At 43.1% G+C, this 14,905-nt stretch overlaps 1 protein-coding gene across 2 annotated transcripts in view; it reads left to right on the forward strand.

The window, feature by feature from the left end:
- Positions 1-14,905, forward strand: part of LOC140199245 (sterol 26-hydroxylase, mitochondrial-like) — an 88,517-nt gene that overhangs the window by 60,334 nt on the left and 13,278 nt on the right. For both annotated transcript variants that reach the window (XM_072260959.1, XM_072260960.1), the window contains exons 5-6: positions 4,417-4,580; positions 8,818-8,984. In XM_072260959.1, the coding sequence (XP_072117060.1) occupies positions 4,417-4,580; positions 8,818-8,984 (331 nt within the window). The remainder of the gene's footprint in view (positions 1-4,416; positions 4,581-8,817; positions 8,985-14,905) is intronic.

A 14,905-nucleotide genomic window follows, 5' to 3' on the forward strand; every position in this document is an offset into this window, starting at 1 on the left:
TGGGTTGAACTCCATCTGCCACTTCTCAGCCCAGTTTTGCATCCTATCGATGTCCAGCTGCAATCTCTGACAGCCCTCCACACTGTCCATAACACCCCCAACCTTTGTGTCATCGGAAAATTTACTAACCTACCCCTCCACTTGCTCATCCAGGTCATTTATAAGAATCACGAAGAGAAGGGGTCCCAGAACAGATCGCTGAGGTCACCAGCCTCCATGCAGAATATGACCCGTCTACAATCACTCCTTGCCTTCTGTGGGCAAGCCAGTTCTAGATCCACGAATCAATGTCCCCTTGGATCTCATGCCTCCTTACCTTCTCAAAAAACCTTGCATGGGGTACCTTATCAAATGTCTTGCTAAAATCCTTATACACTACATCTGCAGCTCTACCTTCATCAATGTGTTTAGTCACATCCTCAAAAAATTCAATCTGGCTTGAAAGGCATAACCTGCCCTTGACAAAGCCATGCTGACTATTCCTAATCATATTATGCCTCTCCAAATGTTCATAAATCCTGCCTCTCAGGATCTTCCCCATCAACTTACCAACCTGAAGTAAGACTCACTGGCCTATAATTTCCTGGGCTATCTCTACTCCCTTTCTTGAATAAGGGAACAACATCTGCAACCCTCCAATCCTCCAGAAACTCTCCTGTCCTTATTGATGATGCAAAAATCATTGCCAGAGGCTCAGCAATCTCCTTCTTCGCTTCCCACAGTAGCCTGGGGTACATCCCGTCCGGTCCTGGTAACTTATCCAACTTGATGCTTTCCAAAAGTTTCAGCACATCCTCTTGCTTAATATCTACATTCTCAAGCGCTTCAGTCCACTGCAAGTCATCCCTACAATCGCCAAGATCATTTTCCGTTGTGAATACTGAAGCAAAGTATTCATTAAGTACCTCCGCTATTTCCTTCGGTTCCATACACACTTTTCCACTGTCACACTTGATTGGTCCTATTCCCTCACGTCTTCTCCTCTTGCTCTTCACATATTTGTAGAATCCCTTGGGATTTTCCTTAATCCTGTCCGCCAAGGCCTTCTCATGGCCCCGTCTGGCTCTCCTAATTTCATTCTTAAGCTCCTTCCTGCTAGCCTTATAATCTTCTAGATTCCTATCATTACCTAGTTTTTTGAACCTTTTGTAAGCTCTTCGTTTCTTCTTGACTAGATTTACAGCAGCTTTTGTGCACCACGGATCTTGCACCCTACCATCCTTTCCATATCTCATTGGAACGTACCTACTCTCTTAGAACCCCATGCAAATAGCCCTGAACATTTGCCGCATTTCTTCAGTACATTTCCCTGAGAACATCTGTTTTCAATTTATGCTTCCAAGTTCCTGCCTGATAGACTCATAGTTCCCCTTACTCCATTTAAGTTATCGTATCTCCCTCCGATGTTATGGTAAAAGAGATAGAATTTTGATCACTATCTCCAAAATGCTCCCTGACCAGGTTCATTTCCCAATACCAGATCAAGTACAACCTCTCCTTTTGTAGGCTTATCTATATATTGTGTCAAGAAACCTTCCTGAACACACCTAACAAACTTCACCCCATCTAAACCCCTCACTCTAGGGAGATGCCAATCAATATTTGGGAAATGAAAATCTCCCACCACAACAGCCCTGTTATTATTACTCCTTTCCAGAATCTGTTTCCCTACCTGCTCCTCGATGCCCTGTTACTATTGGGTGGTCTATAAGAAACACCCAGTAGAGTTATTGACCCCTTCCTATTCCCAACTTCCACCCACAGAGACTCTGTAGACAATCCATCCATGACTTCCTCCTTTTCTGCAGCCGTGACACTATCTCTGATCAGCAGTGCCACACCCCCACCTCTTTTGCTTCCCTCCCTGTCCTGTCTGAAACATTTAAAGCCTGGCAATTGAAGTAGCCATTCCTGCCCCTGCACCATCCAAGTCTCTGTAATGGCCACAACATCTTAGCTCCAAGTGCTGATCCATGCTCTAAGCTCATCCGCTTTGTTCATAATATTTCTCACATTAAAATAGATACACCTCAAACCATTGTTCTGAGCGCATCCCTTCTCTATCACCTGCCTATCCTCCCTTTCGCACTGTCTCCAAACTTTCTCTATTTGTGAGCCAACCTCCCTTTCCTCCGTCTCTTCAGTTTGACTCCCATCCCCCAGCAATTCTAGTTTAAACACTCCCCAACAACCTTAGCAAACCTTCCTGCCAGGATATTGGTCTCCCTTGGAATCAAGTGCAACCCGTCCTTTTTGTACAGGTCACACCTGCCCCAGAAGAGGTCCCAATGATCCAGAAATCTGAATGCTTGCCCCCTGCTCCAATCCCTCAGTCACGCATTTAACCTTCAGCTCATTCTATTCCTATACTCACTGTCACGTGGCACAGCCAGTAATCTTGAGATTGCTACCTTTGAGGTCCTGCTTCTCAACTTCTTTGCTAACTTCCTGTTGTCTTTTTTCAGGACCTCCTCCCTTTTCCTACCTATGTCGTTGGTACCAATATGTACCACGACCTCTGGCTGTTCTCCTTCCCGCTTCAAGATATCGTGGACGTGATCAGAAACTTCCCGGACCCTGGCACCTGGGAGGCAAACTACCATCCGCGTTTCCCTCCTGCATCCACAGAATCACCTATCTGACCCCCTAACTATAGAGTCCCCTATCACTGCTCCCATCCTCTTCCTTTCCATGCCCTTCTGAGCCACAGGGACAGACTCTGTGCCAGAGACGTGGCCACTGTTGCTTCCCCCAGGTATGCCATTCCCCCAACAGCACTCAAGCAGGAGTACTAATTAAGGCGGACAGCCGCTGAGGAACTCTCTAGTACCTGCTTCTTGTCCTTCCCTCTCCTGACTGTTACCCAGTTCTCTGTCTCCTGTGGTCCCGGATGACTATCTGCCTTTAGCTCCTCTCTGTCACCTCCTCACTCTCCCTGACCAGATGATATTGGTTTATCATTGTCACATATACCAAGATACAGTTACAAAAACTTGTCTTGCATCCTGTTCATTGGGATCAGAACATTACACAGTGCAGAACAAGCTCAAACACAATGCAGGGTAAAGTAACAGCTTGAGGGAAAGTGGTGGAGTCCAAGTAAACAATAAGGTACAAGATCATAATGAGGTAGATTGTGAGGTGAAGATTCCAACTTGCCATTCAAGGGAACTATTTAATAATCTTGTAACAATGAGTAGAAGCCATCCTTGAGCCTGGTGGTGCATGCTTTCAGGCTATTGTATCCTCTACCTGACAGGAGAGAGAAGAGAGAATGTTTGGGGTAGGTGGAGTCTCTGATTATACTAGCTACTTTACTGAGACAGCGAGAAGTGCAGACAGGGTACTTGGAAGGTAGTTTGGTTTCCATGCTGTACTGAGCTGTGTGCACAACTCTCTGCAGTTTCTTGTGCACAGTTGTTGTCAGTCCAAGCTCTTATGCATCCAGATAGGATGCTTTCTATGTTGCATTGACAAAAGTTGGTAAGGGTTGATAAGGACATGCTGAATTTCTTTAGTCTCCTGAAGAAGTACTAACTGGTTGATCTTTAAATTAGTTTACAAACCATAACAGTGATCAATTTCTGTAGAATAGGGGGTGGTCATAGGTGCTCTTTGTGATTTTTTTATAAGTGACTTGGATGAGGACGTAGAGGGGTGGATTCATAAGCTTTCAGATGACACCGAAAGTTGGTGATGTTGTGGGATTCCAACTCTTGCAGATCTGCTAGTGCTTTAGAGGTGCTGAGAATTCAACTTCTGGAGTTCTGCTGGAGGCAAGGGACAGGGGAGTTCGATTTCTGCAGGCCTGCTGAAGCTTGTGGACTGTGGGGAGGTCAATTCTTGTAGGTCTGATGGAGGTGAGGGACAGGGGTTAATTAAATTATTCAGGTCTACTGGAGGTGAGGGACAGGGGCAAGTTCAATTCCTGCAGGTCTGCTGGAGGTGAGGAACAAGACATTCTATTCCTGCGGGTTCGCTGGAGGTGAAGGACAGGGGAGTTCAAATCTTGAAAGTCTGCTAGAGGTGAAGAATGGGGAGTTCAATTCTTGCAGGTTAGCTAGAGGTAAGGGATGGAGATTTGAATTCATGCAGAATTGCTGGCACTTGTGTGGTGTGGGGAGGTCAATTCCTGCAAGTCTGCTGGAGATGTGGGACATGGAAGAGTTCACCTCCTGCATGTCTGATGAGGTCAGGGACAAGAAGTTTCCAAATCCTGCAGGTCTGCTGGAGCATGAGGGTGGGGGAATGCCCAACTCCTGCGGATCTGCGGGAGTTGTCAGACAGTCAGGGGGATTGCTTCAGCTCCTGCTGGTCTGCTGGAGCTGTGGCATGGATCCCACTGATCTGCTGGTGCTGCATGCTAACCGCCAATATTTTACTGGATCTAACGAATTGCACATCTTTGATCTTTAGCTGAGAAGCTCGTGAAAAAGAAGATAAAGGAGATCCAGGAGAAAATGGAGAAGGGAGAGGAAGTGAGTGGGAAATATCTCACACACCTGTTGACCAACACCAAAATGATGCCTTTGGACATCTACGGCAGTTTGTCTGAATTACTGTTGGCTGCAGTGGATACGGTAAGAGAAGCAGGTTCATTAATAATGTTTAGATCAAAAAGAACAAAATTCAAAGTTCAAAGTAAGTTTATTATCAAAGAATGTATGTATCACCATAGACTACCCTGAGATTCATCTTCATGCAGGCATTTCAGTAGAACAAAGAAACGCTATAGAATGAATGAAAAACTACACACAAACACTGGTAAACAAGCAATGTACAAAAGAAAACAAACTATGTAAATACAAAAAAATCACTAAGTATATGAATAATTTTGACCAAATGAGTTATAGAGTCCTTGACTGTGAGTCCAGAGATTGTGAAACAGTTCAGTGTCTTTCAATATTTTTATTAGTTTCTACATAGAAGAATACAGAGTACAAGAAAGAATATATAACGATATAAAAAACTACCAATTACCAATATATTGCGTATATTAAAATGGGAATGTCAGTTTTTAATAAATCCAGTCTGATCGTCAGAAGTAATAGAAAGTAAAATATTTTCAATTATACGAGCCAGAACTTCAGAAAGAATTTTATTATCAGAATTGAGTAATGAAATTGGCCTTTATGAAGAGCATTCAGTTGGATCTTGTTCTTTTTCAGGATAAGTGAAATAGAAGCTTCAGAAAAAGATTGAGGCAAACTATCCAATTTGAAAGAATCCATAAAGACTAAGTGTAACTGCGGTATAATTAATGAAGAAAAAGCCTTATAAAATTTTCCAGAAAATCCATCTGGACCTGGAGCCTTCCCCAAGTGTAATGAATGTATAGCCGCAGCGATTTCCTCATAAGAAATGGGTTGATCCATCTGTTTGCAATCATTTGCAGAAAGTGCCGGGATATTGAATTGGTCTAGAAAATTAATCATTACAGTATTATCTTTAGGGGAATCAGAACTATAAAGTTTAGAATAGAATTCTCTAAGGGTATCGTTTATTTCAGAATAATCAGTTGTCCTATCAACATTAGTTTTGCAAATTTCTTTAATTTGTCATTTAACTGCAGAAGTTTTTAACTGGTTGGCCAATACTTTGCCTAACTTATCTCTGTGAATGTAAAATTGAGTTTTATCTTTAAGAAGTTGAGTTTCAATTGGATATGTTAACAGAAGTTCATATTTAGTTTTAACTTCAACATGTCTTTCATATAAAACAAGAATTAGAGCTAGAGCATATTTTTGATCTAATTGTTTCAATTGATTGGCTAATTCAATTCTTTCTTTATTAACTTTATTCTTAACATTCACAGTATAAGAAATAAATTGTTCTTTCATATAGGCCTTGAAAGTATCCCATACAATAAGATTAGAAGTCTCTTCCTTTTTGTTCTCTTCAAAAAACAAAATCATATGCTTCTCCAGAAATTTTTAAAATTCCTTATCAGATAACAAAGTTGTATTAAAATGCCAAAATCTGTTGGTTTGAGGAAAACCAGGGAGTTTTAAAGATAGAAATATAGGAGCATGATCTGAAACAGCAATCTCTTTATATTCACAGGAATGATCTGATGAAATCATTTGACTATTGACAAAAAAAATCAATCCTGGAATATGTATGATGAACATGGGAAAAAAATGGATACTCCCTATCTAAAGGATGTAAAAAAACACCAAACATCAACTATACCACACTTCAATAAAAAGGATTGAATAAACAAAGCTGACTTATTTAGAGATGCTGGTTTAGAAGATGATCGGGCTAAAATTGGGTCTAGCCAACAGTTAAAATCTCCTCCCATCACCAAAGGATAAAGATTCAGATCTGATAAAAATGAAAAAAAGTGCTCGAAGAATCCTGGATCATCTATATTTGGGGCATACACATTGGCAAATACTGTTAATTTATTATCTAGTTTTCCTGAAACTATAACAAAATGTCCATTAGTATCAGACACTACTGTATGTTGGACAAAGGAAAGTATATTATCTGTAAGAATCGAAACTCCTCTAGATTTGGCCTGAAAAAGAAATGTGAAAACGAAGTCCATTTCAACGGCTAAAAAAATGTAGGTTATCACATTTGTGTATGTGAGTTTCTTGTAAAAAAATAATAGGGACCTTAAATTTCTTAATATAAGCAAATATCTTATTATGTTTAACAGGGTGATTTAACCTTTTTGCATTAAAACTGAGTAAATTAATGGTTTGGTCCATTTTTAATATTGTTTAAAGGAAGGGTTAAAATGTAAATTAAAATGCAAGCCATAAACCTTCAGAAATGGTAACCAAGCAACAAGTTGGCTAAAAATTCGAAAACAGCTTCTGGGAAAAAAAACCAATTCAGTGTCGAATCCGTGACAGTGAGTCCAGAGATTGTGAAACATTTCAGTGTCGAATCTGTGACTGTCAGTCCAGAGATTGTGAAATAATTCAGTGTCGAAACAATGACAGTGAGTCCAGAGACTGTGAAATAGTTCAGTGTCGAATCAATGACTGTGAAACAGTTCAGTGTCGAATCCATGACAGTGAGTTCAGAGACTGTGATACAGTTCAGTGTCGATTCCGTGACAGTGAGTCCAGAGATTGTGAATCAGTTCAGTGTCGAATCCATGACAGAGTCCAGAGTCTGTGAAACAGTTCAGTGTCAAATCCGCGACAGTGAGTCCCTAGATTGTGAATCAGTTCAGTATCGAATCCCTGACAGTGAGTCCAGAGACTGTGAAACAGTTCAGTGTTGAATCCGTGACTGAGTCCAGAGATTGTGAATCAGTTCAGTGTCGAATCAATGACTGTGAGTCCAGAGATTGTGAAACAGTTCAGTGTCAAATCCGTGACAGAGTCCATAGATTATGAATCAGTTCAGTGTGGAATCCATGACAGTGAGTCCAGAGACTGTGAAACAGTTCAGTGTCGAATCCATGACAGTGAGTCCAGAGACCGTGATACAGTTCAGTGTCGAATCCGTGACAGTGAGTCCAGAGACTGTGATACAGTTCAGTGTCGATTCCGTGACAGTGAGTCCAGAGATTGTGAATCAGTTCAGTGTCGAATCCGTGACTGAGAGTCCAGATATTGTGAATCTGTTCAGTGTCGAATCCTTCGCAGTGAGTCCATTGTTTGTGGAATCACTTCAGTGTTGAGGTGAATGAAATTATTCGCACTGGTTCAGGAGCCTGATCGTTGTGGAATAATTACTGTTCTTGATCCTGGTGGTGTGGGACGCTAAGACTCCTCTACCACCTGCCTGACAGCTGCTAGAAAAGAGCATGGCCTGGATGGTGGAGTTCCTTGATGACAGTTGCTGCTTTTTTATGGCAATGCTCCAAGCTCAGCCTCTCAGCTGAATCTTGAAGCTGAAACCCCTTATCCCTTAAACCCATTCTGTATTAGGTACCAATGGTAATTGGGTAAATCTGCATAGAAACAGCCTCTTTGGGCCAAAATCTGCTTCAACGATCAATGGATGTTCGGCTTCCAGCACCTCAAGGCTCTCCAGCCTCCAGAATCGCACTGAAATCTGTTGAATATTGAAAAGCCTGGACAGTGTGGCCATGATCCTTCCTATAGTTGTGGAGTCTAGGGCCAGAATGTAGATTCTCAGAAAACGAGGATGTTTCTTTAGAACAGAGATAAGGAGGAATTTCTTTAGCCAGAGGGTGGTGAATCTGTGGATTTTATTGCCACTGACGGCTGTGGAGGCCAAGTCGTTGGGTATATTTAAAGTGGAGGTTGTTCTGTTTATTAATTTATTGAGATACAGCACGGAATAGGCCCTTCTGGACATTTGAGTGGTGCTGCTGAGCAGTCCTCCGATTTAACCCTAGCTAATCACGGGACAACTTACGGTGACCAATTATGATATGTCTTTGAACTGTGGGAGGAAACCAGAGCACCTGGAGGAAACCAGAATGTAGAAACTCCTTACAGGCGGTGGGTGGGATTTGAACCCTGATCACTCAAACTGTAAAGCGTTGTGGTAACTTCCATGCTACCGTGCTGCCCCAGTTCTTGATTAGTAAGGACTTGTGAAAGGTTATGGAGAGAAGGCAGGAAAATGAGGTTGAAAGGAATAATGAATCAACCATGATACAGATTCAGCCAGAGCAGATTCGATGGGCTGAATGGCCTAATTCTGTTCCTATATCTTATGGTCTTGTGGATGGTAGAACAATGGAGGGCTATGTGGCAGAGAAGGATTAGATTGGACTTAGAGCAGGTTAAAAGGTCAGCACAATGTCATGGACAGAAGAGCTTGTACTGTGCTGTGGTGTTCTGTGTAAGCTCTAGTGAAGGAATTGTCTTTTCCTTTCAGACATCAAATACAACCTCTTGGATCCTGTACAATCTGGCAAAGGAGCCATCCATTCAGCAGCAACTGTATGAAGAAATCAACAGCGTTACTCCTGGAGACCAAATTCCACTCGCCAAGGATTTCAGCCGCATGCCCCTGTTGAAAGCGGTGGTCAAAGAAACCCTTCGGTAAGACATGGATTTCTGTTCCTACTCCTCTGGTCTCACTCTTCTTTGCAATAATTTACTTCTAGGAGAATGGAATGGGAGATGCTAATACAAGGGAGCATAATTTTCAGATGAAAGTATAGGAGAGATGTCAGAGGTAGGTATTTTACACAGAGAGTAATGTGTGGACCACCCTGCCAAGGGTGGCGGTAGAGGCAAATACATTAGGGAAATTTAAGAAACTCTTAGATAGGCACGTGGAATATAGAAAAATGGAGGGTTATATAGAAGGCTAGATTGATCAAGGTTAGAGTAGGTCTAAAGGGCGGCACAACATTGTGGGCCATAAATCCTGTACTCTGCTACAATGTCCTATGCTCTGTGTTTCAGGGAGAAGGCAGGAGAATGGGGTTGAGAGGGAAAATAAATCAGCCATGATAGAATGGCAGAGCAGACTTGATGGCCGAATGGCCTAATTCTGCTCCCATGTGCTATGGTTTTATGGAATGGTCTGTGGACTGGAAAGATTAAGAAGGTACGAACCAAGTGTAGGAAAATGGGACTAACTTACACTGTAGGTAAGCAACTTGGTCAGCAAGGGAGGGTTGGGCTGAATAGCCTGTTTCTGAGCTGTATCAATCTTTGAATCTATGACCGAATCTGTGAACAGCAGAGCCAGTTTAAAGGGGCCAGTGGCGTTATCCTACTCCTGTTTGCTATGTTTTAGTGAATCTCTGACCTGCACGAGAGTATTTAAGGTGAGAGTGGTTAAGTACAAAAGAGATGCCAGGGCAAGATTTTTTACACGCAGTGATGGGTGTCTGGAACAGACTGTGGTCAAGGGGAGAGCATATAAACTCCCTGAGTGGTCGCAGGTATCATTGGAGCATCTAAGAGACTTTTAGACCGTATGCAGTGAGGGGGTGTGATCAAGCTGCAGGGAACAGGGATCATTGCTTTAATTAGTTGAGCTCATCATGGGCTGTGGAGCCTGTCCTGTGCCATGTGATACACACGCTCTATGCAATTGTTCAAATCAAATTTATTCCCTGTTGTGTGAAGAAAAATACCTTGGTTGTGTCCTGCATTAACACTTTCCATAAGACCATAAGACAATGGAGCAGAAGTCGGCCATTCAGCCCATCGAGTCTGCTCCACCATTTTACCATGAGCTGATCCATTCTCCCATTTAGTCCCATTCCCCCGCCTTCTCACCATAACCTTTGATGCCCTGGCTACTCAGATACCTATCAATCTCTGCCTTAAATACACCCAACGACTTGGCCTCCACTGCTGCCCGTGGCAACAAATTCCATAGATTCACCACCCTCTGGCTAAAAAAATTTCTTCGCATTTCTGTTCTGAATGGGCGCCCTTCAATCCTGAAGTCATGCCCTCTCATACTAGACTCCCCCCTCATGGGAAACAACTTTGCCACATCCACTCTGTCCACGCCTTTCAACATTCAAAATGTTTCTATGAGGTCTCCCCTCATTCTTCTAAACTCCAAGGAATACAGTCCAAGAGCAGACAAACGTTCCTCATATGTTAACCCTCTCATTCCCAGAATCATTGTAGTGAATCTTCTCTGTACCCTCTCCAACGTCAGCACATCCTTTCTTAAATAAGGAGCCCAAAACTGCCCACAGTACTCCAAGTGAGGTATCACCAGCGCCTTATAGAGCCTCAACATCACATCCCTGCTCCTATACTCTATTCCTCTAGAAATGAATGCCAACATTGCATTCGCCTTCTTCACTACTGACTCAACCTGGTGGTTAACTTTAAGGGTATCCTGTAGGAGGACTCCCAAGTCCTGTTGCATCTCAGAACTTTGAATTCTCTCCCTATTTAGATAATAGTCTGCCCGTTTATTTCCAACTACAAACTGTGCTTCAGTGTCCCCCTCCCTCCATTCCCTTCATATTCATGTGTCTACCTAAAAGCCTCTTGAACCCCTGCTTCCACCATAACCCCAGGTAACCCATCTACCATTCTCTGCATAAACAGCTTACCCCTCACATCACGTTTAAGCTTAACCCCTTTTACCCCTCTAACCTTAAAAGAACGCTTGTTGGTGTTAAACCTTTATACCTGGGGAAAAGATTCTGAAGTATCAAACACCAGAGAAGAGATTTATGTAAACCAACTTATCTGAGCTGCTGGGTATGAATTTGACAGGTTTTGGGAAGCATCTTAAACAATGTTATGTTGAGATTTATAGAGGAAATTCTGAAATATGGGATCTCTGTTGGATTGTGAAATTTGCTAGATGTTCTTAATCATACGATAGGAAATAAATCTGCTTGTTTGTGCTCTGTTGTTAAGGTCATAACCGATCTTTTACCTTGGTTCCCACTTTCTGCACTAATATCGCATCTCTTTAGCATAAACATAGGGAGTATTCTATAGGCCCCCTGGTAGCAGCAGAGATACAGGGGAGCAGATTGGGAGGCAGATTTTGGAAAGGTGCAAAAATAACAGGGTTGTTATCATGGGTGACTTCAACTTCCCCAATATTGATTGGCACCTGATTAGTTCCAAGGGTTTAGATGGGGCGGAGATTGTTAAGTGTGTCCAGGACGGATTCCTGTCACAGTATGTTGACAGGCTGACTAGGGGGAATGCCATACTAGGTCTAGTATTAGGTAACAAACCAGGTCAGGTCACAGATCTCTCAGTGGGTGAGCATCTGGGGGACAGTGACCACTGCTCCCTGGCCTTTAGCATTATCATGGAAAAGGATAAAATCAGAGAGGACAGGAAAATTTTTAATTGGGGAAGGGCAAATTATGAGGCTATAAGGCTAGAACTTGCGGGTGTGAATTGGGATGATGTTTTTGCAGGGAAATGTACTATGGACATGTAGTCGATGTTTAGGGATCTCTTGCAGGATGTTAGGGATAAATTTGTCCCAGTGAGGAAGATAAAGAACGGTAGGGTGAAGGAACCATGGGTGACAAGTGAGGTGGAGAATCTAGTCAGGTGGAAGAAAGTATGAAGTTTAAGAAGCGAGGATCAGATGGGTCTATTGAGGAATATAGGGTAGCAAGAAAGGAGCTTAAAAAGAGGCTGAGAAGAGCAAGAAGGAGGCATGAGAAGGCCTTGGTGAGTAGGGTAAAGGAAAACTCCAAGGCATTCTTCAATTATGTGAAGAACAAGAGGATGACAGGAGTGAAGATAGGACCAATTAGAGATAAAGGTGGGAAATGTGCCTGGAGGCTGTGGAAGTGAGCGAAGTTCTCAATGAATACTTCTCTTCGGTATTCACCAATGAGGAACTTGACGACGGTGAGGATAATATGAGTGAGGTAGATGTTCTGGAGCATGTTGATATTAAGGGAGAGGAGGTGTTGGAGTTGTTAAAATACATTAGGACGGATAGGTCCCAGGAGCCTGATGGAATATTCCCCAGGCTGCTCCAAGAGGTGAGGGAAGAGATTGCTGAGCCTCTGGCTAGGATCTTTATGTCTTCATTGTCCATGGGAATGATACCGGAGGATTAGAGGGAGGCAAATGTTGTCCCCTTGTTCAAAAAAGGTAGTAGGGATAGTCCGGGTAATTATAGACCAGTGAGCCTTACGTCTGTGGTGGGAAAGCTGTTGGAAAAGATTCTTGAGATAGGATCTGTGGGCATTTAGAGAATCATGGTCTGATCAGGGACAGTCAGCATGGCTTTGTGAAGGGCAGATCATGTCTAACAAGCCTGATAGAGTTCTTTGAGGAGGTGACCAGGCATATAGATGAGGGTAGTGCAGTGGATGTGATCTATATGGATTTTAGTAAGGCATTTGACAAGGTTCCACATGGTAGGCTTATTCAGAAAGTCAGAAGGCATGGGATCCAGGGAGGTTTGGCCAGGTGGATTCAGAATTGGCTTGCCTGCAGAAGGCAGAGGGTCATGGTAGAGGGAGTACATTTGGATTGTGACTAGTGGTGTCCCACAAGGATCAGTTCTGGGACCTCTACTTTTTGTTACGACCTGAATGTGGGGGTAGAAGGGTGGTTTGGCAAGTTTGCAGACGACACAAAGGTTGGTGGTGTTGTGGATAGTGTAGAGGATTGTCGAAGATTGCAGAGAGACATTGATAGGATGCAGAAGTGGGCTGAGAAGTGGCAGATGGAGTTCAACCCGGAGAAGTGTGAGGTGGTACACTTTGGAAGGACAAACTCCAAGGCAGAGTACAAAGTAAATGGCAGGATACCTGGTAGTGTGGAGGAGCAGAGGGATCTGGAGGTACATGTCCACAGATACCTGAAAGTTGCCTCACAGGTAGATGGGGTGGTTAAGAAAGCTTATGGGGTGTTAGCTTTCATAAGTCGAGGGATAGAGTTTAAGAGTCGTGAGGTAATGATGCAGCTCTATAAAACTCTGGTTAGGCCACACTTGGAGTACTGTGTCCAGTTCTGGTTGCCTCACTATGTAGGAAGGATGTGGAAGCACTGGAAAGGGTACAGAGGAGATTTACCAGGATGCTGCCTGGTTTAGAGAGTATGCATTATGATCAGAGATTAAAGGAGCTAGGGCTTTACTCTTTGGAGAGAAGGAGGATGAGAGGAGACATGATAGAGGTGTACAAGATGATAAGAGGAATAGATAGAGTGGATAGCCAGTGCCTCTTCCCCAGGGCACCGCTGCTCAATACAAGAGGACATGGCTTTAAGGTAAGGGGTGGGAAGTTCAAGGGGAATATTAGAGGAAGGTTTTTTACTCAGAGTGTGGTTGGTGCATGGAATGCACAGCCTGAGTCAGTGGTGGAGGCAGATACACTAGTAAAATTTAAAAGACTACTAGACAGGTATATGAAGGAATTGAAGTTGGGGGGTTATATGGGAGGTGGGGTTTGAGGGTCGGCACAACATTGTGGGCCGAAGGGCCTGTACTGTGCTGTACTATTCTATGTTCTATGTTTTATGTTGTTCATTCTCTCAATACCAAAAGCCTCACCAAGAGCTGTTAGGGCGGGTTTAAACTAATTTGGCAGGGGGATGGGAACCGGAATGATAGAACGGAGGAAGGGGAAAATAGAAATAAATCTAAGACAGTGAGCAGTAAAGATGTCAGGAAAGACAGGCAGGTGATGGGGCAAATTTGTAGCCATTGGGATGAGCTGCAGTGCAATAAACTTGCAGTGAAATCAAAGTGAAAAGTACCAAATACTGGTCTTAAGGTGTTATACTTAAATGCACGCAGCGTAAGGAATAAGGTGGATGCTCTTGTCGTACAGCTACAGATTGGCAGGTATGATATCGTGGCCATCACTGAGACCTGGCTAAAGGTTGCATGTCTCTGGGAGCTGAACGTCCAAGGATACACTGTGTATTGGAAGGATAGAAAGGTAGGCAGAGGGGGAGGTGTGGTTTTATTGGTAAGAAATGATATTAAATCATTAGAAAGAGGTGATATAGGATCGGAAGGTGCAGAATCTTTATGGGTTGAGCTAAAGAATAGCAGGGGTAAAAGGACCCCGATGGCAGTTATTTATAGGCCTCCAAACAGCTGCAGGGATGTGGACTACAAATTACAACAGGAAATAGAAAAGGCTTGTCAGAAGAGCAGTGTGATGATAATTGTGGGGGATTTTAACATGCGAGTGGATTGGGAAAATCAGGTAGGCACTAGATCTCAAGAGAGAGAATTTGTAGAATGTCTGCAAGATGGCTTTTTAGAACAGCTTGTTGTTGAGCCCACTAGGGGATCGGCTGTACTGGATTGAGTATTGTGTAATGAACTGGAAGTGATTAGAGAGATTGAGGTGAAGGAACCCTCAGGAGGCAGTGATCATAACATGATTGAGTTCACTGTGAAATCTGAAAAAGAGAAGCCAAAATCTGATGTGTCGGTATTTCAGTGGAGTAATAGAAATTATAGTGGCATGAGAGAGGAACTGGCCAAAGCTGACTGGAAAGGGAGACTAGCGGGAAAGACGGCAGAGCAGTAG

Source organism: Mobula birostris, chromosome 6 (assembly GCF_030028105.1).
Source record: "Mobula birostris isolate sMobBir1 chromosome 6, sMobBir1.hap1, whole genome shotgun sequence".
Taxonomy (NCBI): domain Eukaryota; kingdom Metazoa; phylum Chordata; class Chondrichthyes; order Myliobatiformes; family Myliobatidae; genus Mobula; species Mobula birostris.